The sequence below is a fragment of the Scyliorhinus torazame genome, chromosome 18, assembly GCF_047496885.1.
Source record: "Scyliorhinus torazame isolate Kashiwa2021f chromosome 18, sScyTor2.1, whole genome shotgun sequence".
NCBI lineage: Eukaryota > Metazoa > Chordata > Chondrichthyes > Carcharhiniformes > Scyliorhinidae > Scyliorhinus > Scyliorhinus torazame.
In genome coordinates this window covers 29459264-29486732 of record NC_092724.1, presented here as the reverse complement: position 1 = coordinate 29486732, position 27469 = coordinate 29459264, and the positions used below count along the sequence as shown (strand labels likewise).

The 27469-nt window shown below is 44.7% G+C and overlaps 1 protein-coding gene across 3 annotated transcripts in view; it reads left to right on the top strand.

The window, feature by feature from the left end:
- The window catches only part of LOC140395091 (hepatocyte nuclear factor 6-like), a 129410-nt gene that overhangs the window by 62217 nt on the left and 39724 nt on the right, over positions 1–27469 (top strand). For 2 of the 3 annotated variants that reach the window (XM_072482481.1, XM_072482484.1), the window contains one exon: positions 8103–8153. The exons of the other annotated variant lie outside the window; for it this stretch is intronic. In XM_072482481.1, coding sequence (XP_072338582.1) covers positions 8103–8153 — 51 coding nt within the window. The remainder of the gene's footprint in view (positions 1–8102; positions 8154–27469) is intronic. 3 annotated transcript variants of the gene reach the window in all.

Genomic DNA, 27469 nt, shown 5'->3' with positions numbered 1-27469 from the left:
AGTTAGAGTAAAAATACAAAAGACTTCCAACTCTCACCCCCCACAGATTCTACCCCCCACACACACACTCACACTTCCCATGTCCCATCCATGCCACCTCATGATTCCCACCTATCCCCATGATCCCTCATGATTGCATGCCAAGACATGTACCCACAATAATCCCTTTGGCCCCTCAAGCTGTGGCAGTTCCATGTCTAATGACCCACTGTACACTGTGTAGTCTCAGTGAACCCTATAGTGACAACACAATTGTGCAAAAGAAATCTTTAAAAATAGCCATTCATTCACAACTTTCTACTAAGTTAAAAAAATTCCTTGCATTAGATTGCAATAAAAGTGTCAATCATCCAAACCCTTTAAAGTTTCAATCGCTGCAACTGCAAGCACTTGAAGCAGAAACATCAACCGTGTGTAAATAAGCATTGTGCAACTGACAGCAGAGATCAGAGAGTCAAAGTTGCCAACCAAGCAATGTCTTCTCAGGGGTTCAGGTATTTTAAGACTAATGGATGTCTGGCTCTCAACCAAGCCTCATCATGGATTCTTGGCTGAGAACCCACACATCCATTAGATCAATGCACATGGAAGCGCCACAGCTTGGCATAGAGTTCACAAGGGCCATTGGAGATGGGTGAAGGGGCATAGCTTGACAAAGGATTAATGAGGGGCCATGGTGTGTGTGTGGGTGGAGGATAATACCTTGGCATAGGGGCATGAGGGTTCATGAGGGGTTGTTTGGAGAGGCATACCGTAGAATGGGGGATGGGGGATGCATGAGAAGAATATTTTGAATTTACCTTTTAAAAGGCTACCTCATGCAAACTACAGTTCAAGACACCTTTGAGGTGCTGTGAAACATAAATCCGTGAAAACCTGGCCCAACTCCATGAAAATTGCAGTGGGCTAAGACACGGCTATTCCTGCAATGGAGCCAACCAGGTCGGGAGTGCAGGCTGCAGGCTTTTGCCCTGAATCAGCCCGCACCCTTAAAATCCAGTCCCAAAAATCAGAAGTCCCGGGAATCCCGATTCAGTGCCAATCCACCCCAATATGAAACAGGCTTTCAGTAGGATACTATTACATGACATAAATTTAGGACACTTGCCCTGGGTTGAGAGTAGAGTTGTAGCTTCAGCAGTCCTTTCTTTTGATGTTCTTAACCAATGATGGGAACACAGGAAACGTAATCCAGTTAGCCTCATGACCTTGTTCTGCCATTCAATGAGATTGTGACTGATCTGTGACCTAACTCCATATACTTGTCTTTGCCCCATATACTTTAACAGCTTTGGTTAACAAAAATCTATCAATTTCAGTTCAACAATTGATCAGAGTATCAATTGCCATTTGCGGACGAGAGTTCCAAACTTCGACCCCACTCTAATTTTTAGATTATGACCTCGAATCCTAGTCTCCCAACCAGCAGAAACAGTTTCTCTCCATTGGTTCCCCCTAATATCTTGAAAACTTCAATCAAATCATCCTTTAAGCTTCTAAAGTCCAGGGAACACAACCCTAGTTTGTTTAATCTTTAGCTGCATTTAAACCCTACGGGTTCAGATATCATTCTGGTAAATCTACACTGCATTCCTTTTAAGTCCAACATATCCTTCCTAAGATGTGATGCCCAGAACTGCTCTAAATATTCCAGGTTATGGTCTAACAAGGAAGATTTGTCTTCTTCAAAAGGAGTCAGGATTTTAACTTGCTGTGGACTATCACTAGTGTGAATCTTTAACAACAAGTACGGAGCGCCTTTGTCTCCAATCGAAAAGCTGTATAAAAGGGGATTAATGTACATAGAATAGTGACATTACCTTGCAGCTCCAGGGGCATTTGCATTCTATGATTTGTTGACGTACGTTTCTTACTTTATATTTTGGATTTTCACATGAGGGTTTCAACCAACTCCCTTTCAAATAGTTGTAAAAGACCCCACAGGTACATTTCCAAAAATGAGAGCGTTCTCAGTGACCTGGCCAACACTTTTTCCTGAACCAACATCACAAAATCAGAGTATTCAGTCATTACTGTTTGTGGGGCCTTGTTGTGTGCAAATTGGCCTCCACAGTTCCTACATTACAACATTTCAAAAATTGCTTCATTGACTGTAAGTTGCTTTGAGATATCTTGAGGGCACTATATAAATGCAAGCTTTTTTTTATTTTCTCTGGCTGTAAAAAGTTTCTTGCTGTGTACACAGCTTATCAAAGAACATTTTTAATAGCAGTTATTGAAAACAAGTCAAACGCCCCATTTAAACGAAGCTTTCCTTGGCCTGCTTTTATTATAGCAGATCGCCTATTTTTACTCTTTTATTGTAGTATTGATTGGTTAAATTGTTAGCAGGGCCAATTTTTGTGTTTCGGGCATTGGAACACAGGAACAGAAGACAGGAGCAGGAGTAGTCCATTCGGCCCTTCGAGCCTGTTCCACCATTTGATGAGATCATGGTGATGATGTAAAGTAGCTAAGGTTGGACATCTTTTCCCCCCTGATGGTCAGCTCCTATTGTTCTTTGACGCTGCATTTATTACTTGTGGCTGGGTGAGATGGAGGGCTGATGTGGGTATGGTAGCTGTTGAATTCACAGTCTCAGAAACTTCCGGTCAGTAATCTAACACCTGCTCAGGAAACCTGGATTTTCTCACTTTGCAATCCTTTACTTGTTTAGCAGGTCTGCTTTGATAAACAGTTGCCCGGGCTTCCAAAAGCCGTTTCAGCTGTTGCTTTAACCACATCTCAAACTAACAGTCTCTGGACAACAGTTATTAACCCAAGCAGCCTCCACAATTGTGTCTTTTTCATTGTAGCTGAATTTAGCTTCCTCATTGACTTGGGCTCAGTAACTCCATAAAATCAGCCCCCAATAATATTATTAGAAATTACAGGGTAATTACGAGATTCAAACACATTTAAACAGATATCATGATACTTAATGGTCTAAATTTCATAAAAGGAATTGGCAATACCATTCTCTCTGTAGAGAACTTAGAAGGAGGCATGAGCTCACAATAGATTTGGAATCCAAATTGGAATTGTATGCAAAAATCAGATTTTGACCTGGTTTAGGCCAGTTCATTTAAATTAGGGGAATTTGCCATGTTAAAACCCACCTAGCAAATTTATGGTGAATATTATTAGCGCTGCACTGAAACAAACTGCAAGCTCTGTTTCTCCCTGATACTGCAGTGCCGAAAGACAGGAAATTATGTTTTTAAAAGATAGCCTGTGAGAATTTATTCAATCTGCCACAGTAGTCAGAATATTGTACATGTTTATTTTGAGGGAATAGGAGTGATTGTTGGAGCGTCTGATTCAGAATACGGAACCCATCTCATTCGATGCTGTTTAATTTTTCCAGTTTTACTTTTGCGATTATTTTCGAATATCGCCTCCCTCCCGAATCTGCTCAGTTCAAAGGGTAAAATGAACCTTACTTATATTGTTCCCCCCACCCCCCCAGCAAGTGCATTTTAGTGATGTGTCACGGAACTCCTAGGTTAGCTATTCAAGCTTTTACAGGGAGTTTAGCATTAATGCCATTTGACTGTTACATTCTATGGCGGTGGGGCGACACAGTGACGCAGTGATTAGCACTGCTGCCTCACGGCGCCAAGTACCCAGGTTCGATCCCGGCCCCGGGTCACTGTCCGTGTGGAGTTTGCACATTCTCCCCGTGTCTGTGTGGGTCTCACCCCCACAACCCAAAGATGTGCAGGGTTGGTGGATTGGCCACACTAAATTGCCCCTTAATTTGGAAAAAGAGAATAGGGGACACTAAATTTATTTTTTTAAAGTTCTATGGCGGTGTTGTGGGTAGCTATTGATGTGAAATTGTCGGTTTCCGTAGGCATTTTGGGATGATTGTGCATTCCATGTATTTCCCAGGTGCTGTGGAGAACAGTTGTCCAGCCAGTAAGTCCATTTTGGTTGTGAAATTGGAAATGGTTTTCTATCCAACATGGTAATGTGCTGGCCTCCCTGATGATGTTGATAATGGCTGTCCATTCAAAGCTTTAGTCTCCCTGATATTATTAATGAGCATAGATTTTTTTTGGAAATTTAGAGTACCCAATTCATTTTTTCCAATTAAGGGGCAATTTAGCGTGGCCAATCCACCTAGCCTGCACATCTTTGGCTTGTGGGGGCGAAACCCACGCAAACACGGGGAGAATGTGCAAACTCCACACGGTCAGTGACCCAGAGCCGGGATCGAACCTGGGACCTCGGCGCCGTGAGGCTGCAGGGCTAACCCACTGTGCCACCGTGCTGCCCTTTATTTAACATAGTTGCCCATCAAATATGTTACTATCCCTGGTGGTTTTGTCGTTCATTAGCCAGCCAATATCTGAACCCCTTTGGTATTATTGGTCACAATGTTTGACCATCTAATCTGGCAACATTCCTGGTGCTATTGACAATGGCTGGGCACACATCACGTCAGCCTCCTTGGTATTATTAAGGATGGTTAGCCATTCTGTCAGTTTCACTGGTGGCCTTTGGGTAGCTGCCCATGCAAGTTGTCTGTTTCTCGTGTGGTTAGTGGAAGCTCTGCTCAAACCCCACGTGTCGTTTGTTACGTTTCAAACGTGGAGTGTTTGAAAACTGAGATACAAATCCAAATCAGATTCCAAACTCCAAATAAGTAAGAATTCTCATCTGTGCTTCAAAATATGGCATCTTGACTGACTATCGATCTGTTAATGGACAGCGAGTTGTTAAAGTGAGACGCTACATTGAGAAAAGCAGTGTTGCGAAACTCCAACATTCATATTGGAACAATGATAAAAATTATGCACAGTAGATTCCCGTACCCAGCTGACAGATATACAGTCATAGAAAGTGTGTCCACCTTCACTAACCTTTATCGCCTGCATATACAAGTGGGATATAAACTTACTCTTAAATGGAGTGGACTGTACACCGGTATCTTTCATTTTGACTTTAGTGATATCTGCAAATTAAAACATCTTGTCAAAACTTTAAAACTATGTTTATTATAAATACTGTGATACTGTTCATAGGGTGACTAAATATAAATTATAATTATAGTTGAGCTGAAAGATCACATCTGTCCTGGAAAGAGAAATTTATTCATTAAATTTAGAGATGTAAAATATAACATTTTCTTTCTATGTGAGTTTTGTTGTTGACTTGCAAATTTCATTCAGATTTATTTTATTTTTATAATTTAACTTTTGTAATTTCACCCTTCCAACTTTTCCACCCTATCCCAGAGTTCCTCTCAGTCCTTGGCCATTCTTCTAGGTCCAAACGGAGCAATGATTCCGATGGGTATCACTCCTCAACTGAGCTACTTCAGTGATACAGAATGTAGCACATTCTCGAGAAGAAGTCCAAGTTTGTATTTCATTGCAAACTGACATTTGATCTTGGGTGGCCTTGTTGATAGGCTTACAGCAGTGTAGTGTAATTCACCTCGCTATGTAACCTTTTGAACACAAAGGCCTCTCCACTCTCTTCATGAGGGGTTACTTGTGGATCCTTATGCTTGGAAAAATTACTCCTGGCCGCATCACCTTCTGTTTAATTCTCAATCCAATCTACTTTGTTCAGAGTACTCACTTCCAAAGTATTATTCTATAACTCATCTGGAGAAGGAGTGATATTTTATAACCATTTTATAAATATATGTTTTGAAAAATATATCCATGATAAGCATTTTGCCTGTCTAATAATTGGTCAATAAACACTGCAGGAAAAAGAAGAAACCATGTTCCATTCTATTACCAGTTCAATCTCTGTAGAATGAAGAAGTGGTTAGTGAGAGGTGGACAGTAGTTCACCTTTCTAAGGATTTTGATGTGCTAAAGAAGGTTCAGAGAGCATCAAGGATGACATTAGTACTCAAATACAACACAGAAATAAACTGATAGAATTGGACTTGTTCTCAATGAAGAAAAGAGTTGGAAAGAGGATATTACATATGTCTAGAAAATTGGACTGGATTTGTTTATTGTCACATGTACCGAGGTATAGTGAAAAGTATTTTTCTGTGGGCAGCTCAACAGATGATTAAGTACATGAAAAGAAAAAGGAAATAAAAGAAAATACATAATAGGGCAACACAAGGTACACAATGTAACTATGTAAGCACCGGCATTGGATGAAGCATACAGGGGTGTAGTGTTATTGAGGTCAGTCCATAAGAGGGTCAAAATGTTGGTAAGCTGCAGACAATAAAATAATTGAAGGCACATTTGTGTACATCAATTTGATTAAAGAATAAGAACTTCCTCCTGTTATTGAGACGTTTAGAATAAATGAGTGCTTCTTTTAAGTAACAGTGAGAAAAATGTACAGTTGTGGGAATATATTGTATGGTCATCAGATCACATTGTTGAGTGTAATTTCCAGCTATGTAGATTAACAGAAACTTGTCCACAAAATGGGCGATCTGTAAAATTTTTTTTTACCAAAAGGAGATTGTGTCATTAGTTCATTTATAAAGAAGTTGAATCGGTAACCTATTGTGAAAGTGATTGAAGGCTGTAGGGATAAAATACAATGTGGAGTAGTTTGGGCCAATATCATAAAATTGTTCATGATTTATTAGTGTCTGTGATAACACTTAATTGATGCTCTCCACGTTTTTGCTGAATTGCCTTGAATGGGAGAATAATCACTGAGGTTTTCCTTGTGATTATTTACCTCCTTCATAAGATAAAAACAGTTAGGTGGGTGCCTGACAGTGTTACATTTGTATGGTCTGTTGGACCAAGTCAGTTTCATTTGACAAATGGTTAATCTCCGACCTTTGCAGGTTCCTTTATCTAATGTATTGCTCTTCAATAAAGGAAGATTACTTTCTCTCTGCACTGTGTGCAACAACATTTTAAACTATTACAAGTTTATGATTTTAATGCACACAATGCACAGAGAAGATCTCCATCATCACCTCCTTCTCCCACATGTTTCCCCAACCGAAGGTTTTGATGCATGTTGCTGTTGATGTGATTATTAAGAAATGTGCAGGAACAGCGTACTCAATCTTCAATTTCCCCTCCTTCCCTCTGAAATCTCCTAGATGCCTCATCAGAGACTGTGAATTTAATCTATTTAGGAGTACACTGTTTTTTTCCACAAAGAAAATTTATGTGGTCAAATTCTGTATTGGCCAACTGCATTTTGCTTAAAATTTCAGCAAAACTGTCCATAAGAAAAAGTGGTCTTTCAGCTCACCTACGTTATCATTTAGGTTTAGTTGTACTGTACCTGAAATTCAAAGAGAATGTGCTTTCTGTCTGTACCTGCACTGACAGTAAGCACATTAACCCCAAAATATCTTGATCTTAGTTAGCCCTCTTCGAAAACGTGAACATTTGTGGTTGAATTCTTGCTTTGGAGAATCCTTTGGTTTTGTTTCATAAGGGGTCTGGGGCAGGGACTGGTGTGCGAGAAAGAGAGAGAGAGAGAGAGAGAGAGGAATCATCAAACATAGCAAAAACAATTACCAAGCATTGAAAGAAGAGTTGAAATTTCTCCAGTAGACAGGGGAAAATATAATGACCCTTAAATCAAAAGCCTGAGCAATATGAGTCATTTTAATTTGAAGGTAAACCTAGATTACATATATCTTGTGGAACCAGGCTATCATGATGAAGGCTTGCTTTATTTCCAAAATTAACTTTGAATACATCAAGTTAGGAAATATAGAAGAAACAGTTTAATTGTTAAGAATTTGAAATGTAGAATTTTCTATAATTTCCTTGTACACTATCAACTGAATTTATTTATATTGGCCATAGGGAGTGTGTCACTTGGACCTTTGCTTGCTCCTTCAATTAAGGCACCTACATTTAAGTGAAGGTTGATGTACAGATTGCGTTTAAAAGTGACCTGAAATGCTGTTTACCAGCAGTGTGCTAGGCAAGTTTTCATTGTGTAAGATAAACGGTTTGGCATTCTTGAAGGAATTTAAAGGTTAAATGGTTGTTTCCTCTAGTGTGTTCTCTGAATGCGAATACAACCTTTTATTTTATGTACAAGCTAAACTTTTCTGTCACTAATTTTTTTTCCCTCTTCTCATCCTTCCTCCTGTACATGACTACTCACACTGTATGCTGATCCTCCAGCCGGAAGAGTGGGCCGACAGGATTTAAAATCCTCCACGGTAGAGACGAAAGGTACGGCAGATGTTCACATTGGTCTGGTTTGCTTAAATAACCAGTCCTGTCGGTCCAATCAATTATATTGTTGCCCAGACCAGACTGAGATTATAATGATATAATAAGAAATTGTTTTTTTTTGTATTTTACCCCGTCGCAAACAAACCAATGGGGCCCAAAGGATTCTTATAGGTTTCTGTAATACATCCTATAGGATTTCAGTCAAGTTTTGAAATAAGTTTGAAAGAAACGCTTGAGAGGATCGTTGACAATTTACAATATTGTGGGATTTTGCAAAGTTAGTGGTTTTTCATTATTGAAAAATACTACCGCATTACCTACAAATATGATTACTGGGTACTACGCATTTGGTCTTTAGATCTATATGTTTGCTCTATGCTATAATTTCCATTTGCTCTCTCAGATAAATGTATTTGTTCATCAGCCTCATTAAAAGTGCACATTACCTTCCTGACTGCCTCCAGATTTTCCTGGGTCTGGTCAGGAATCTGGTCTACTGTATCAATAAGTGTAAATTTCTAAATCCTATCTGTTTCATACTCTCCTTTTCATTAACCCTCTCCAACACAGTGATTGACATATAACTCACCCTTCACATGGCATGATAAAGCCCTTGATAAACCAATCACCAATCCTTGCAAAGATCCAAAGTACTTGCCATGTCATTGCTCACTGACAAATAAAAGGGGGAAGGTCATACATAGATGAACATAATCTTGTCTATTTGTGTCACTAATAAAAAATAAAATGTTGTATTCTCGCTCATCGACATTATTAGTATGTGGACAGTAGATCAATAGGTACTATATGAAGAATGGTGAGTGGGTGAAAGAGGTTTTGATACCTATAATCCACTAAGGCATAAAATAGAGATTATAAGGTGTTCTTTTTTCAAACTATTATAGCTGTTTATCCTGTGGTATTATGAGTACAGTTATTAGGCAACACATGAGGACATATAGACATCACACTTTCTTGAATATAGAAATTGTCACAAATGGTGAGGAATAAAGCACTATTCAAATCCAGAAGTGGTACCTTAGCAACTGAACTGCGCTAAGTGGATGGTCAGCCACTGGGACAGATGCTGACTTCGGTATAACCATTGAAGCCATCACAATGCACCAGGAAAATCAATACACATCAGAATGTCATTGAATGCACGTTGAAGTCATCCTATTCAGTTGCTGGTGCATGATTGCATCCTGGCCTCCTCCTTCCAGTCCACTCCACTGAAGGTGCATACAATTAGGTGCAGAAGGGCATACGTCAAGGGTCCTCCTGAATTTTGGAGGTCCTCCATATAGTTCATAGAGTTCTGGTACCATGAATGATGTGATGTCATTTAATATGCCTTGTTGCAACAAGGACTTCGACACACAAGCGCTACCTGATGCAATTCAATCTGGTGTAACAAGTGCCTTCAATTGTTAGACTGATCATATCTGTTGAAAATTACTCTCATCTACTGTTTATGGCGAGGTGGGGGAGGAATAACAGGTGGGCATTGTGTGGGGATAAGGATAAACTTCCCTGCGAATGGTTCAGTCTGCTGTTTTACCATTGTTAAAGAGATTGCAGTGTGTACAAGCTAGTAATGAAGGAGAGGAGGAAAAATCAGCTACTTTTATTTTCTTATGTAACTATTGAAAATGGAAACTAAAGACTGTCCTGAGTATTGTTTAATTGCAAAAAAAATCCTCCTTAGTAGTTATAAGATTGGTTGCTTTCTGCAGCAAATCTGAATTATTTACTAGCAAGCAAGCCTGATTATTGAGGTATAAGGAAATCTGGAGCATAGAAGACATTGTACATATCCCAGAGGAGCATTTTTCTCTGTGGGAAGCAAAACATTTGCCTCTTCTTTTTTTATATAAATTTGGAGTACCCAATCATTTTTCTTTTCCAATTAAGGGGCAATTTAGCGTGGCCAATCCACCTAACCAGCACATCTTTGGGTTGTGAGGGTGAAACCCACGCAGACATGGGGAGAATGTGCAAACTCCACACGGACAGTGACCCAGGGCTAAGATTCGAACCCGGGTCCTCAGCGCTGTAGTGCCAGTGCTAACCACTTCACTACATGCCGCCCCGCCTCTTCTGACTGTAGTGCAAAAGCTGTCTCTTCAAATGGTGACATGCAATTATTTTTTGTCAAAAGGATAGTTTTCAATATTGCTTCTGCCAATTATAGCAAACACCACCACACATTAAAGAGGCAAAGTGTACAATCTTTTATCATTGACCTCTCTAGTTCTGTCATACAAAATAAGAAAGAAATGAGTTGCAAATATTTGTTTTATCATCGTTTTTTTCTCTTTTTAAAAAAAACGCATTTTATTCAAACTTGTATCAAAGTAGGTTACAGCAAATAAACACCCCGGGACACATTCTTCCCAACAATCAACTACACAGTTTGTATAGACTTTTCCCCTTTTTCACCCCCCCTCCCAATCAAACCCCCCCCCCCCCCCACACCCCCACACCCCTCTGCGATGAACAGCTCCTCAAACCCGGTCACAAACATCCCCCACCTTTTCTCAAACTCCCCTTAACTCATACTTTATCTTCTCTAACCGCAGGAAGTCGTATAGGTCACCCAACCATGCTGCTACCCCCGGTGGCCACTCCAGCAAAATTTGTCGCCGTGCAATCAGAGAGGCGAAGGCCAAGACATCGGCCTTCCTCCTCTCCATGAGCTCCGGCTTCTCTGAAACCCCAAATATCGCCACCAAAGGGTCCGGGTCCACTCCCGCCTCCACTATCCTGGCTAAGACCGCGAACACTCCCACCCAGAATCTTCCCAATTTTTCACAACCCCAAAACATGTGCGCATGATTCGCTGGGCCCCGGCCACACCTCTCACACTCATCTGCTACCCCCTGAAAGAACCCACGCATTCTCGCCCGAGTCATATGCACCCTGTGCACCACCTTAAACTGTATCAGGCTCATCCTTGCACAAGAAGAGGTCCCGTTTACCCTTCGCAATGCCTCACTCCATACTCCCCAATTGATATCCATTCCCAACTTTGCTTCCCATTTCTCCTTGATCTTCACCACCCACTCGCCTCCCTCCTCCCCCAGCCACTTACATATATCCCCAATTTTTCCCTCCCCTTCCACATCCGAAAGCAGCAGTCGCTCCAGCAGGGTGTATCCCGGCAATCTAGGGAACCCCTTCCAGACCTTTCATGCAAAGTCCCTAACCTGTAGATACCTGATCTCACTACCCCTCGGAAGCTCTACCCTCTCCCTTTGCTCCTCCAGACTGGCAAACCCTTCCTCCAAATACAAATCCCTCACCTTGACCAGCCCCACTTCCCTCCACCTCCTGTATACACTATCCATCACTGCCGGCTCAAACCCATGATTCTCACATAGCGGCGTTAACACCGACATCCCTTCCACCTTAAAATGCCTCCACAGCTGATTCATATCTTAACCGTGGACTGCACCACTGGGCTCCCTGAATATCTACTCAGAGCCATTGGCAATGCTGCCATCACCATAGCCCTCAAACTAGACCCCTTACAAGATTTGTCCTAAATCCTAACCCACTCTACCCCTTCTCCTTCCCACCACCGCCGCACCTTGTCCACATTCGCCGCCCAATAATAACGAAGCAAGTTTGGTAATGCCAACCCCCCCTGCTGCCTCTGCCTCTGTAGCAGGGTCCTCTCCACCCTCGGCACCTTCCCCGCCCATACAAAGTCAGAGATGATTGTGTCCACTTTCCGAAAAAAGGCCTTTGGTATAAAGATCGGGAGAGCCTGAATGATAAACAAGAACCTCGGCAGAATATTTATTTTCACCACTTGGACCCTCCTGCCAATGTTAAGTGCAGTGTATCCCACCTCTTAAGATCCTCCCTGGCCTCCTCCACCAGCTTCGTTAAGTTCCACTTATGGAGCCCCGTCCATTCCCTCGCTACCTGAATCCCCAAGTACCTAAATCTATCCCTCGGTACCGTAAATGGCATCCCCCCTAAATTAGCCCGCTGTGCCAGCTCATTCACCGGGAATACCTCGCTTTTCCCTACATTCAGCTTGTATCCCGAGAACCCTCCAAACCTCCCCAACAGGCCCATAATCCTTCCCATACTCTCCAGCGGATCCGAAACATACAGCAAGAGGTCATCGGCATAGACCAACAGCTGATGCTCCGTCTGTCCCCTCATTATCCCCTGCCACTCTGCCGATCCCCTGAGAGCCATTGCCAGCGCAAACAGCAGCGCCGACAGCGGGCACCCCTGCCTCATACCCCTGTGTAAGTCAAAGTTTTGTGAGCTCATATCATTTGTTCTCACCCTCGCTCTTGGCGCCACATACAGCAACCGCACTCATGCCACAAATCTCGGCCCAAACCCAAACCTTCCCAAAACTTTGAACACTCCACCCGATCAAATGTTTTCTCCGCGTCCATGGACACCACCACCTCCGGTACCAGAGCTCTCGGGATTCATCACCACATTCAACAGCCGTCTTATATTACTTGCGAGCTGCCTGCCCTTCACGAAGCCTGTTTCATCTTCTGCAACCACCCCCGGGACACAATCCTCCCACCAACAACTTAGCCAATACTTTCACATCCGTGTTCAATAGTGATATGAGTCTATACGACCCACATTCCACTGGATCCTTCCCTTTTTGGGGGATTAGTGTGATTACTGCCTGCTTCATCATCTCTGGCAACTCCCCCTTCTCCAGTGCTTCATTAAACGGCCCCAACAGATGTGGTGCCAGGTCCGCCGAAAATCCTTATAAAATTCTGCCGGGTACCCATCCGGCCCAGGGGCCTTCCCCGACATCATACCGCTGATACTATCCAGCACCTCCCTCCGCCCCAGGGGCTCCTCCAACGCCTGCCTCTTTGCTTCCTCCACCTGGGGAAATTCCAGCTCGTCCAGAAACCACCCCATGTCCCCCTCCTCTCCTCCTGGGTCTGCCTCATAAAGTCCCTGGTAATACTCTCTAAATGCCTCATTTATCTTCCCTGGCTCTGACACCACATCCCCAGCCCCAGTCCGGATCTTCAATATTTCCCTGGACGCAGCCTGCCTCCGCAGCTGGTGCACCAGCATGCGGCTCGCCTTCTCCCCATACTCGTATTGCACCCCTCTTGCCCCACGCAGTTGCCCTACCGCCCTCCCCGTTGTCAGCCTGTCAAATTGCCCCTGCAACATTTTCCTCCTTGTCAATCCCTCCACGGTGGGCACCCTCGAATATTCCCTGTCCACCTCCACTATCTCGCTCACTGGAAGGTCATGTTCCGCCCTCCTTTCCTTATTCACACGAACCGTAAATGAGATAATTTCTCCCCGGACCACTGCCTTCAGTGCTTCCCAAATAATGCCCGCCGACACCTCCCCACTCTGATTGAACTCCACATAATCCCTAATCGCCAACCGCACCTTATCACTCCTCAACTGAGAGAAGAAGGCCTCCTGCTGGCCTTACCCTCCCCCACCCAAACAAGGACTTCTCCTGAACTCCAGGTAGCCTTCTCCAAAAGCAAACAAACAGATGTTAAACACAAACAGTCCCACAGGAGGGGGGGGATGGGAACATCCATCCCCACATAAACCTTTCACCCCTACAACTCCTTACATTCTCAACATTGAACAGAAAGCCTCTCCCCCCACAAAAAAAGGCGAAAATCCCCCAGTCCCTACACCCACTTCAAACATGCTCCTGACCATTACATAGTGCGAGCACCCTGGTTCCCAAGCATTGCCCACTCAGTTCTCCCCCAGTTTATGCTCCTTAATGAAGTCTTCGGCCGCTTCTGGGGTCTCGAAATAATACTCCCGGCCTCCAAATGTCACCCATAATTTCGCCAGGTAGAGCACCCCAAACCTGATCTGCCGCCGTTACAGCTCCGCCTTGGCCTTGTTGAAACTTGCCTGCCGTTTTGGCAACTCGGCTCCGATGTCCTGATAAATCCGGATGTTATTTCCCTCCCAGTCGCAGCTACACTTCTCCCTGGCCCACCATAGAATTCTCTCTTTCTCCACAAATTTATGGAGTCTCACGATAACCACCCGCAGCGGCTCCCCAGCTCCAGGCATTCGCCTCAGAGACCCATGTGCTCGGTCCACTTCAGGGGCCTTATCTAGCACCCCTTCTACCACCAGCCCCTCCAGCATCTTCGAGACGTACCTCGTGGCACTCACACCTTTCACTCCTTCAGGCAGACCCACTATTCGCAGGTTCTGCCTTCTTGAGGCATTCTCCTGCTCCTCCACCTTTGCCCTCAACGTTTTACAAAGGTCTCCTAGGAGCCCCACCTCCGCCTCCAGAGCCACCACACGATCGCTGTGGTCCGAGATCACTCCTTCAATCTCCCGAATCTGTGACCCGTGCACCTCCAAACACCTCTCCATCCGCTCCAAAGTACTCTTCAGGGGTGCCACAGCTTCTGCAATGGCCTTTGCATGATCCTCATGAATTTCTTTCCTCTGTTTATGGAATTCCTCCTTGATAAAAGTCATCACTTCCTGTATCTGGGGTCATACAGCTTGCTCCTCCCCCGCCTGCATGCTGGAAGAGACTGACTGTGAAGCACAAGACTGTTTCAACTTTCCAGCCAAACCTCCTGCTGTTTTCTGCCGGGTCCGGTGATCAGAAGACATACCATTCCAGGGGTAAACTACTCCTCTAACATTCACCTACGCCTTTTCATCAAAATTCCACCCGGATCTGGGTGAAAAGAGCCCTTTTCTGTGACTTTGAACAGGATCAGACCTTTATGTGACCAATCACTCCATGGTCACAAGCGGAAGTCCTATAGTAGAGCACAGTTAATAAACAGCCCAGTCTATTGAGGGGTTGAAGTATTTTTGAAACTTATGAAAAAAAACAAGATCGCTGGCTTTTAAATATATTCAAAGTAGCAAAAGAATCCCTACCGTTCTTTTTCCCTTTACAATATCTAGCTTGTTGTATATGTAAACAATAATACTGTACAATACACAGCACATAACCAATAACAAGTCACTTCTACCACAATATTGTACAGTTCACCCTTGCCTCTGTAGTATAGTTTGTATACCAAGAATTTCCAATCCTTGGATGCGAGATAAGCTGTGTTCGTGCTGGAAGAGTCATGATTCACACGTCTAGTGCCTTTGATAAGCAGGGGAAGAAAAGGGGTGTGTCTAATCGTGAAGTATGAACAGTTTATCACTGACATGAATGAGACACAACCTACATTTGACATGCTGCCGATATATGCACAAGTGTGATCTTTCTGGAGTTTGTAGATGATGCGTTGTAGGAAATTAGAACATTTCCTTAGTTAAAGAATAAAAATTCGGGCACGATTTAACGCCCAAAAAAAGAGTCCCATTTTGGATGCGTATAGTGTGGTCTTTCCCTCTATCAAATGGGACTCTTGTTATTTTTGGCCTCAGTTGGGAACACCCCAACGCGACTGCACTTACCTCATTTCCTGAACTCAGCTCGTCAGTGCAGAAAGAAGTCGGGCGCCATTTTTAAAGCCACCCTGATCTCGCAACCCCCCTTGGACACCAGACCACACCTCTGGACACCCCCCCCCCCCCCCCCCCTCTGCCTCAGCATACTTGTTAGGGGGCCCACCAGCCCCTTTATCCCATCAGGTAGGGCCCGATCCCTGGCATGGACAACCTGGCACCAAGCACCTTGACAGTGCTAGCCTGACACTCTGGCAGTGCCCCTGCCAGCCGAGCAGTGCCACCCAGACACACTGGCAGGGTGCCTGGCTGGCACTGCCAAGGCACCAGGTTGACAGTGCCAAGGTGCCTGGGAGGCAGCAGGAATGCCAGGGTGCCACCCTACCCAGTGTCCAATTACTCAGGGACCCTTTGATGGCCTGAGCGACCTCCCAGGTGATGTTACGCCTTTTCCACATTTGTGTGGACCAGCTATGGCATGGTCTCCCAGGCACGGGTTTCTGTTCCCGGGCCTCAGGAGTATCAGGTGGTGACATATTTAAATGAGCCAAATGTCTCACTGAAATATGTTCATCTGGATTTCACCCAGCGAGGGCAAATTCCAGATCGTGACGTTTTTCGAGATCTAATGAGATCTCGCAAGACGTCCGAGCGTCGTAAATTTTACGAGAGGTCTCTTGCATGATTTAATGGCCTCACTGTGTCACTGAGTCGGGCGTGACGAGGCTGTGCGATTGCGCCCAATACCTTTAGCGAGTGCACTCTGCTTGTGATCAGGTATCAGATGAAATGCATGTGTTTTGTAATCTCAGCAGCAGGTTATTTTAAAAATAATATAGTGTACTACAGGTGGTTGATTTTACTCCTCATCGCCAGCCTTCAGGAAATAATCAGCAACAAAGAAATTGTTTGAAGCAGTCACTTTAAATTTCTGTTTTACGGTGTGTGGTTTATAATATAATTGGTTTGACCTGAAGCAGTCCTATCATTTTCTTTCAACTTGTGCAATTCTGGAAACTGGTCCAACGCTGCGGGGAGTGCTAAAATGTGCATTTGTAAATCTCCATAAAGAGAGTTATTGAAGGGTGGGGATTACAGCTTTCATTTTCTGAGTATCAAGGGAGTGTATGTACAAGTCAATGATGTAAAACTGCATCACTACTTATACCTCTAGGTATCAGGACCAGGGCCATCCGTGGGAAAATCAAATGACTTCCCAGGGGACGATTCCCTGGCCATTGTGCGACTGGCGCATGTCCCGCTCTGCCTGGATAACAGCAGGTGAGCTCCTAAATGGGGTTCGCGCCAGGCGCCAACCAGTGCACGATGCTCCCGACCTTCTGCAGGTGACATAATGGCATGAACCAGATTAGCATATTTAAATCAGCATTTAAATATGTCGGGATTGTTTGAAGCCAGATACTCCAGGCTTCCACTATTCACTCACCCACAGCCTGTCCCCCCCCGATGGCTCCACCACTATAGACCACAACGGGGGGGGGGGGAGTTGGAGGACTTGAACACCATTGGGGCCCCCAGGTGGTCGCACCCTGGCAGTGCCAGTGATGGAGATGGGGCCTGAAGGGTGGGGCCTGAATGGGTGGCACCTGAGGGTTCGGGCCTGAAGGGGGTCAGAGCTTTTTAAGGGGGCAGGGTATGAAGGAGGCATGAAGGGAGCTAGGCATGAAATTGGAGCATGAAGGGGGGTGGGGCAGCTGGTGACCCCTTAGTGGGTGTCGCTCACCTGCAGTGGGGGGAACTGGCACTGGCGATTGGGGGTGACGGCCTGATGCTGGCAAGAAGGGGGGTTGGGGGGTTAAGAAAGACCCATTGGGGGGGCCCAATGGCTGCGATCCTTGGGGAGGGGGGGAATGGTCGTGGGGGAGTCCCCTCTATGTTTCTTGATTTCCCTAATGTCACTCCATAGCCCTCAATGCCACTTCATGTCCCCAATGCCACTCCATGTATCCTACATACCTACCCATCCAGTATCCAAAATGGGAAAACCTCAGGAAGCATTTTAATTGGACATTTAGGAAAGGTTTAACAATCTAATAGAACTGACATATTCAAAGACACTTAATACTGAAAAAACTCTGCTTGATAAAAACCTATTCAAAAAAATGTAAATTGCCTCAAATGGCTAATCTGTTGTAAAAACAAAGAACTGTTTACTCACTTGCAAAATCAAAGACAGACAATTCTTTAATAACCTCTAAAACTGCCAATCCAAACGTGAACACAGCACGCACCCGCCCCCACCTCCCACTCACTGAGATAAATGGTTCTAGACCTTTTGAAACTCAGCCAAACATTCATAATAGCTCCAGCTATCAAAACATACCCTTGGGAATGTCAACAAGGCAGTCCATTGAAACTGCAATTTAACCTGCAGGTGATGTTAATTTCCAATTCAAAGCAGATTGCCTGCCAAAGAAGTGTAGCAGGTGCTAAGGGTTTTTTTCAATGTTCAATAGTAGGACCATTTTTTTCAAAGCTAGAGATGGTTGGGCATTTAAATCTCAGTGCAGAACATGACGGGATAGTTTCCCAGCACATTGTTCTCCAGTTTTTAATGCATTACATCACTTTTTCCATTGAGAACCGCACTGCAGTACAGACCAACATTTACACAATGGTTATCAATTTAACTTTGCAGGAAAGATGCCTTTGATCAACCACTGAATTAAAGACTCGTCTACATTAAAATACCACATTTAAAATGGAAATTGGAAGGTGTCGAAAACATTTAGCACTTACTGTAAGATTTTCCTAGACTCCTCAGCAGGCATCCCCCACTGGTCACAAACTCTCAAATCTGGTGGGGGGGTAGTGGGGGGGGGGGAGTTCTGTGCTTCTAAAACCTCCACCAACATCTGAAAATAGCATGGGGTAGGAAATCCAAATTTCCTATGGTCCTCACTATGGTGGCCCTGACTTCAGAAGAGGTCAGCGCAGGGTTCATACTCGGCCTTCCCAACCCACAACAAGGCCACAATAACTAATATAGGATTGGGAAGGCACTGCAAATTGGAATATGCAGTCAAAGGTGCAAATTTCCTTCTTCAAGACCATGTCCAGGGTTGTGAAGGTGAGAGTGGAGCTGTGCCAACTAGTGGTGGTCTTCGGAGTAGCAGAGCAGTCACAGCTCTTCATGAGGAGGGGGGTTGATGCTCTAACCTGTGCCTCCCTTACCGCCTGTTGGAGACTCCTGATTGGCTGGCGATCAGCAGCACCACCCAAGGCTGCAGACTGGCTGTCCGACCTGGCGGAATTTCCCAGGCTGTAGAAGATAAAGTACACCAACTGTTGGTCGGAGGGAGGCTTCCAAAGATCGTGGAGGCTGTTCACCAACTTGTTTCAAGACCTGTTCGTAACCAGCAACCAATAAAGTGTGTGGGGGGGGGGGGGAACACAAGACAAATCATGGAATACAGAAGAGAAAGGAAGGGGGGGAAGAGCATGGAGAGGGCGGGGTTGGTAAATGCAGCCAAGAAGAACATGGGACGAGTAGAGGAGAAGATAATCGCAAGGAACATGTTGCTGGAAAATTACTGCCTGAACCACAGTGTATGCAAATTATTGTAAATATGTGTTTTGGTCTTGCGTTATCATGTCGAGTTTGCAATGAAAAAGACCCTAACAAAAATAATTGTTTTAAAGTGCAAATGGTTACTTGCCCGACCCCATTCCCCAGACATGACAATCTGGCTCTTAGTCTCTAATTCACCTCAGAATGTGACTTTTTAAACTAATTCTCCAAAGGGAATGGCTGATGGATGGCAAACCTTATAGCTCTAGTACTGAAGATCAGTTGGTCCAGCTACTCTGATCCAAATGATCTGGGAAATGAATTCAGATATTCATTTTTATATGTGTGTTACAGATCTAATAACATGGAAAGTCCTATCAGCATAATCCAGTGGTAAGAGAGGGAAGAGATGTAGAAAACTGAGAAAAATTGATGTAAAATTTCTAGTGTAGGGGACTACTATTGTGCATTGAATATACGATGCGTTGTTTACAGTCATTGAAATTCGGCATTGGAAGTACAATATACAATGGGGCTGCTAGACTGATCTATGGCTGCAATTATTGGAAATAATTTGCCAATAGCAAATGGTTCGACCCGGCTTCTGGCTTGGGTGGATTTTGGAGCTGCCTCCTTACCCTAAGGTTGGTGGAGATTGTGGCGCTGTGAATGAAACCTGCCTTTGGGCTGAGAATTGATGAAGAGGAAGAATGACACCATTAAGTTTGTCCCTAGTTCTGTTGCATTGCTGGCTTTCCATGAATATCAAAGGTGATTGCTTGTACTCAAGTGAAAAGAACTGGCTGGCACTTTTATAACCTCGTTCACATCCCCAGAACATCCACAAGTACTTCATAAACAAATTACATTTTGTTGCGTAGCCACCTTTGTTTTTTCAGGCAACCAAGGCAGACAATTTGATTATAGCAAAGTCCTAAAATCTGCACTGAGTTAAATGGTTAGTTAGTCTGTTTTGCTTGGGTTAGTTCAGAGATGAGTGTTATGTCATGAGGAGAATTCCATGCTTTTTTTGGAAAGTGCTGTAGAATTTTTTTTCCTCCCATCTGAACATGTAGTCCTGGTTTTGGCTTCATGCTACATTCAGAAGATTGCACCTCCGACAATACTCACCACTAGATGTATCAACAAAACCAACTTAGTCTCTTCACCCCTTGGGGTGTGAGTTCAAAGAAAATATCACCTGAGAAACAAAATGAAAACAGTCCATACTGCCTTAATCAACCTGGGCTGACTCACCTACTTTATATCAGTTTGAAATAATCTACAACTTTCCACATACTGACAGATCTGGGTCTCATATGCATCTCCAGGGCAAGATTCTCCGATCGGGACACTAAGTTCTCCTGCCGGAATGGAATCGCTTCGGGTCTGTACTGGCGCTAGGAACAGGTTCCGGAATGCGACTCCCTCTCCTGTCATGCAAATTTAAGTATGGCAAGGAGCTAGTGGGATTCCGTCGGAATCCTGATATCAGGCTGCCATTTTGAGCGGGCTGCCTGATACCGAGGTTTAGCGGCGGGCCTCCCTCCCTCGCACAATGCAAATCCTACCTCCGTTCCAACAGCAGGAAGCACTTAGCTGTCTTTGATGTGATGAGGGGTTGTCAATCATAGCAAGGGTGTTTCTTAAACATTGTGATTGGCATCAAAGCAGGGCAACTGAAATGCATTCAAGCTTGAAGGGAAAGATAGATCAACAATCCACCAAGCAGCTGTTATTGGAGTAAGAAAACTGTCAATCACTGGCCAATGCAATCTATTGAATGTAAAATTGAATGGAAGATCTGCATTTCAGAGCTTGTCAAGGGATTCTAAGCCCTTTGAAGTGTACTGGGCTTTCTACCAAGCCTCTTCCACTTGTAACAGCTGTTGCTTTGAACTGAGGCAGCAAATCTTAGGAAAGGGTAAGTGAAAATGCAGTGATTTTTCAACCTACTGTCTGGACTGCTCTTCAGCTTTCAGGCAGGGTCTCTGATGGAGGGTCTCGGTTGGAGGTCTCTGATGGGAGAACATCTGTTGGGGGTCTGATGGGGAGGGCTGATGGTGGGATCAGATGGAGGGGGCTGGAGGAGGCAGGATTTGTGTTGTGAGGGAAGAGGGGGCCTCCAATATACTTTAGGGGGTACCTACGGTATACCCCTTGATCATACGCGGGGTCCACACTTGGAAATACCTGCACTAATCCACGCCCGCATGGATCCCGGCCTAGAGGCCTGGGCCATCATGGGGATGTGGCGAATCAGACTTCCAGCCCATTATTCGGATGCAAATGGGTGCAAATTCTCTCGCTGGCACGGGGCATGTACTTCACAGCCACAGGCAGAGGACTGGAGCATCAGAACGGGATCGACTCCTGGCGCTGATCTCATTTTTAGCCTGACGCTCAATTCTCCGCAAGATCGGGACCCCGCTACCGGCAGCGGGCGATGGAGATTCCGCACCTGATCTACCCCCCCCCCCCCCGCCCACCCCTACCATTGGTTCCCTTAAAGAGGGAATAAACGTCTTGGTGGGTTATAGGGTGATACTGACCATCTGGTGATCTTACACCTTCCTGAACTAAAGACTGCCAAACATTTGGCCAGGTTCTGCTGTCAAAATATAGCGATGTTACTGGCACTCATCATTATTTATGCAATGACAGGAACAGCTTTTTCAGAGAAGGAACAGATGTTTGGTTAAATGCAAGTGTCCAGATGTTGCTGCCTGAGGAGCACTACTCCACTGTCAGCTTTTAAACAAAGGCATTGGGCTGCCTGGCTCACCAGTGATGTGCATTCAATGTTGTAAAGTTGCTGTATTGTAGAAGATGATACCAAGAACAAATGTTGAGTCCACTTTTAGTGACACAATAACTGCGAATGACGAGTAGTCAATCTCTCTCTGTGATTTTGCTCTTTTAAGTTATTGCCTCCCATGTCCCATGCGGCCTTCACCTCTGAAGGGGTTGGGTGGGGCGTTAATTAATTTAAGTGTTTTGAGTTCTCTGTAGCTTTGCAGAAGAGCTCAATTGCAGCTCCAGGCCAAGCAGACCAGCTTTTCCCAGTCAGTAATGCCCAAATGTACAGCACTTTGGTAAATAGTCAGCTGCCTTTTCTTTCCCTGTGGTGTGTCAGAGTGCTTGAACCCTGGTCCTCAATTCTACCTCCATGACGGATTTAGAAGATTTAATGCTGCTCCTTTCTCATTGACTCGCAAACTGTGAGAGAGAAGGCAACCGGTGTTTCACTCACAGATTACAGTCTGCAGTAGTGTGAGAAAACCAACAGGAGTGTATTCTTTCAAAACTTTTCAGTAAGCCACAATTTGTCCACGTATAGAATGAGCAACATCATCCAGACTAACAACTTAACTGTCTCTCAAATTGACAAGTTGAGTTTTCACTTCCTTATAATATAATTACACGAGAGGAACAATGAAAGACCACCAATAGACTGTAGACAACAGAATTGCAAATAGCATTGTAATTGCTGAAGATCTTACGATAAATATCAATGAAGAGGGCATTGAGTTATTCTTAGCTAATCTGTCCATGGAAAAATGGCTTCATAATCCTTTCATCCTGTCCTCTAACTGGATTTTAAATGAATCTAAGATTGTTATCTTTTTGTTTCCCTAGATCTCCATTACAAACATAAAGAATTTCTTCCAAACATCTGTTCTAAATTGACTGTTCATCAGTTTTAGATGATGTCCTCTTGTTTTGTTGGTTTGATGTATTGTCAGAATTATTTTACCTGTACAATTTCACTCCGCATACACAAATGTAGCAGAAGGCTTCATTCAGTCACCAAAAAAGCCCATTTTTCTAGTCTCAAACCTTTGACAGCAAGGGTTAGCCTCATGACTATTCTCCACAGTGCCTCCATCCAGGTTGTGAAGGTTTCCCATTTCTACTTGGTGAACAAAACTGAATTGTGGTGTGAAAATGTTGATTTTAAAATAATAGCCTAATTAATACTGTGGCTAGGTCAGGTCAGGTCAAAGGCTAGGAATCCTACGGCGAATAACTCACCTCCTGACCCCCAAAGCCTGTCCACCATCTACAAGGTACAAGTCAGGAGTGTAATGGAGTACTCTCCTGGATGAGTGCAGCTCCAATAACAATCTAGAAGCTCGACACCATCCAGGACAGAGCACCCCACTTGATTGCTCCTCCTTCCACACACATTCAAACCCTCCACCACCGACGAACAGTGGCAACCATGTGTACCATCTACAAGATGCACTGCAGTAACTCATGAAGGTTCCTTAGACAGCATCTTCCAAACCCATGACCACTACCATCTAGAAGGACAAGAGCAGCAGATACCTGGGAACCTCAGCACCTGGAGGTTTCTCTCCAAGTCACTCACCACCCTGACTTGGAAATATATCGGTGTTCCTGCACTGTTGCTGGGGCAATATCCTGGAACTCCCACTCTAACAGCACAGTGGGTGTACCTACACCTCAAGGACTGCAGCGGTTCAAGAAGGAAACTCACCACCACATTCTGAAGGGCAACTGGGGATGGGCAATAAAGGCTGGGCTAAGCAGCGACACCCACATCCCGTAAATTAATAACAAATATAGAATTTTCAGCATTAATTCTCAGTGGTTCACTCAATGCTTTCTTTTCTTCTCAGCTTTATTCCCCTAACAAGTACCCTTACATTACATTTTTCTTGGAACAAAGAAGACTGAGGGTGATTTGGTTGAGGTGTACAAAATTATGAAGGGAAGTGACAGAGCGGACAGGATAAAATTGTTTCCCTCGGAAGAGAATTCTAGAACCAGGGGACATAGATTCGAGATAAGTGGCAAAAGGTGTAGAGGGGACAAGGAAGAACGTTTTTACGCAGAGGGTAGTGGGAGTCTGGAATTCGCTGCCCGAGTTGGTGGTGGAGGCAGAGACCCTAAACTCTTTTTAAAAGTACCTGGATCTGCACTTTATGTGCTGTAACCTACATGGCTACGCACTAGGTCCTCGAAGGTGGGATTAGAAAGACCACCTGGGTGTTCTTGGGCTGACATGGACAAGATGGGCCGAATGGTCTCCTTCTGTGCTGTAACTTCTCTATGGTTTTATTACACTTGCCAAATCTGCACTCTGATTCTGTAATCAATGTGGTCTCTAAATTGTATTAAGAAAATAGTTGACATAAGATGATCCAGGACCATAGCCGAGATTCTCCGACCCTCCGCCGGGTCGGAGACTCGCCGGGGGCTGCCGTGAATCCCGCCCCCGCCGGTTGCCGAAGTCTCCGGCACCAGAAATTCGGCGGGGGCGGGAATCGCGCCGCGCCGGTTGGCGGGCCACCCTCCCGCTCGATTCTCTGGCCCGGATGGGCCGAAGTCCCGCCGCTAAAATGCCTGTCCCGCCGGCGTAAATTAAACCACCTACCTTATTGGCGGGACAAGGCAGCGCGGGCCGGCTCCGGGGTCCTGGGGGGGGTGCGGGGCGATCTGGCCCCAGGGGGTGCCCCCACGGTGGCCTGGCCCGCGATCGGGGCCCACCGATTCGCAGGCGGGCCTGTGCCGTGGTTGCACTCTTTCCCTTCTGCCTCCGCCACGGTCTCCACCATGGCGGAGGCAGAAGAGACTCCCTCCACTGCGCATGCGTGGGCAGCTGTCAGCGGCCGCTAACGCTCCCGTGCATGCGCCGCTCGGAGATGTCATTTCCGCGCCAGCTGGCGGGGCACCAAAGGCCTTTTCCGCCAGCTGGCGGGGCGGAAATTCCTCCGGCGCCGACCTAGCCCCTCAATGTTGGGGCTCGGCCCCCAAAGATGCGGAGCATTCCGCACCTTTGGGGTGGGGCGATGCCCGTCTGATTTGCGCCGTTTTGGGCGCCAGTCGGCGGACATCGCGCCGTTTCCGGAGAATTTCGCCCCATGTTGCTCTTCTCATCAATTTTACAACAAATGACTTAAGTGAAATACATCAACATTTCAGGGTGCTTGTCATTGTCCAGTGCTGTTAAAAACACAATTATTAATCTGCATCTTAATCAGAATCCAATTCCTTTATAAATGCTACAATGATGGTGTCATTCCTCTCTCACTCTCGGGTCTGTGTTCATATCTCGGAGTAATAACTTGACAGCGGTCGTCATTCATCATGAAAATAGTTGGAAAAATCTCATGGTAAATATGCAAAGGCAAACAGGAATCAAATCTCTACTGGAAAACTGGTACAGCTATGCCTTGCTAGAAAAGGTAAGGATAGTATTAAATTAAAATAAGAAAGTTACAATGTTGCCAAAAAGAATAGTAAGTCTGAGGACTGGGAGGGGGGGGGGGGGTCAAAACGGTCAGCGAAGGATGACCATGAAATTGACAGAGGGAGAAAATGGAATAGAAGAGTAAGTTAGCAAGAAATAAATAAACAGTTTGTAAGATTTTCAATGAGCGTGTTAAAAAGAAAAGGTTAGTGAAGGTCATAATTGATTCCTAAGATGCAGAGTCAGAAGAAATTATAGTGGGAAATAAGGAACTGGCGGAGCTGTGTTAACCACAACTTAATTGGCAGTGGTCTTGCCTATGAATCGGGAAGTTGAGAGTTCAAATCCCATTCCTGGATTTGAGCAAAAAAACCCTCAAAGATGACACACCTCCGGGGGTGCTGCACTGTCAGCGATGCTGTCTCTCATCAAGATGTTGAGCCAAGGCCGTGTCTGCTCTCTCGGGTAACATGAAAGGCCCCTCAGTGCTATTTTGAAGGGAGCAGGGGAATTATCCCGGGTGTCCTGGCCAATATTTATCCCTCAATCAAAATCACAAAACATAGATTATCTTGGCTTTATCACATTGCTGTTTGTGGGAGCTTTCTGTGTACAAATTGGTTGCCACATTCCATACATTACAACAGTGACTTCATTTCAAAAGTGTTTACAAGCCCATGAAGCACTTTGGGATACCTGGGGGTTGTGCAATGTGCTATATCAATGGAGGTATTTTCTTGTTTTCCTAAAAATATGTTTAAACCAAGCGTTTAATGAACTTAAAGTAATTAACACGTGTCGAGGAAAAGTGCACTTCACAACTTACATTGACAGCTTTGTATTGTCAGCAGATTTGGATACATTGCGCTCGGTCTCTTTGCTTGTCGATAATATTGATTGTTGATAGTTGAAGCTCCTGCACTGATCCTTGCAGCGCTCCACTATTTACAGCAGGCAACTTGAAAAGACCCGGTTTGTTCTTTTTCCTGTCCATTACCCAATCCTTCCATGCTAATCACCAACCAATTTCCTACTTGCTGTCTTGTGACATCTCTCTTTCATTTCTTTCTGTTGGTTTTGAAGTTCAATATCCTGGCTTAGTGCCCCCTCTGAACCTCCCACAGGTCTGATCTCGGGCCTAGTTTTATTCTGGTTCCTCGCGCTCTCCCACAGGTCCAGCCTGAGGCCTAATTTTATATTCCAGGTCTCTCCTCTCACTCCCCCACAGTGTTGCAAGAATAAGAGCAGCTGTACCTCTTCAGTGTACTCCGTGAGAGCTTTATTGAACTGATCTTAAAATATCTGCCTCCAGAGGCTGAGTCCTCATGGCAGAGTCACATGACAATGGCAAGCCAGTTAGTTAGTACCACATTTCATTTCCAAAACCCAAACATTCCGTTTTCATGTAAAAAAAGGAATACAAACATCCCCCTTTTCCCCCAGAGAACAAAAGACACATTAGTATACATAAGGGATTGTACGTTGCCCAGGTCACCCACTATATACCCACTGCTCTCATGCATTAACAAATGTTTGGTCTACTAGTCAGTCTGGGCACACACATTGCTCACGTAGTCTTGAAGGCGGCACTTTTCTTAATAGAATTTGCGTACGTTGACATTGGCTGTTCTTCTAGGTGATGTTCTTTATCCGGAGAGTGTCATTCCCATGGCCCTTGTTGTCTTGATGATTGTTGTCCCATTCAGTTGTTGAAGATTTGTGGATCTCTGAGATCGATGGTATTTCTGTACTCAGTAAATCTGGTGAGATCCCTTCTCCCCACTGCCCAATTGCTGTGAAGGAACTGCTTCACTAGTTGTGCGGTTGCTGTATATATGGTTGAGTTTGGTCAACTTCTGCTTTGAGTTGTCAACTGTGGAATTGTCAGTCGTTATTTCCTTTTGGTATCTTAGTGCTGCCCCTGAAAATTGTTTGGTCAGATCTCACACAACTTGGTTAATTGAAAACTTCAGTTTAGCATGCCTTTTCAAAGACTCAGCTGAATTCTTGCTCTTCAACTCCTGCAGTTCAGTTTTAATGTGAACATTTTCCTGTAGAAAATTTACCTTTGCCTTGTGCATTTCATTACACTGATGTGACCGTCAACAATCTTGTGGTTTAATTGAA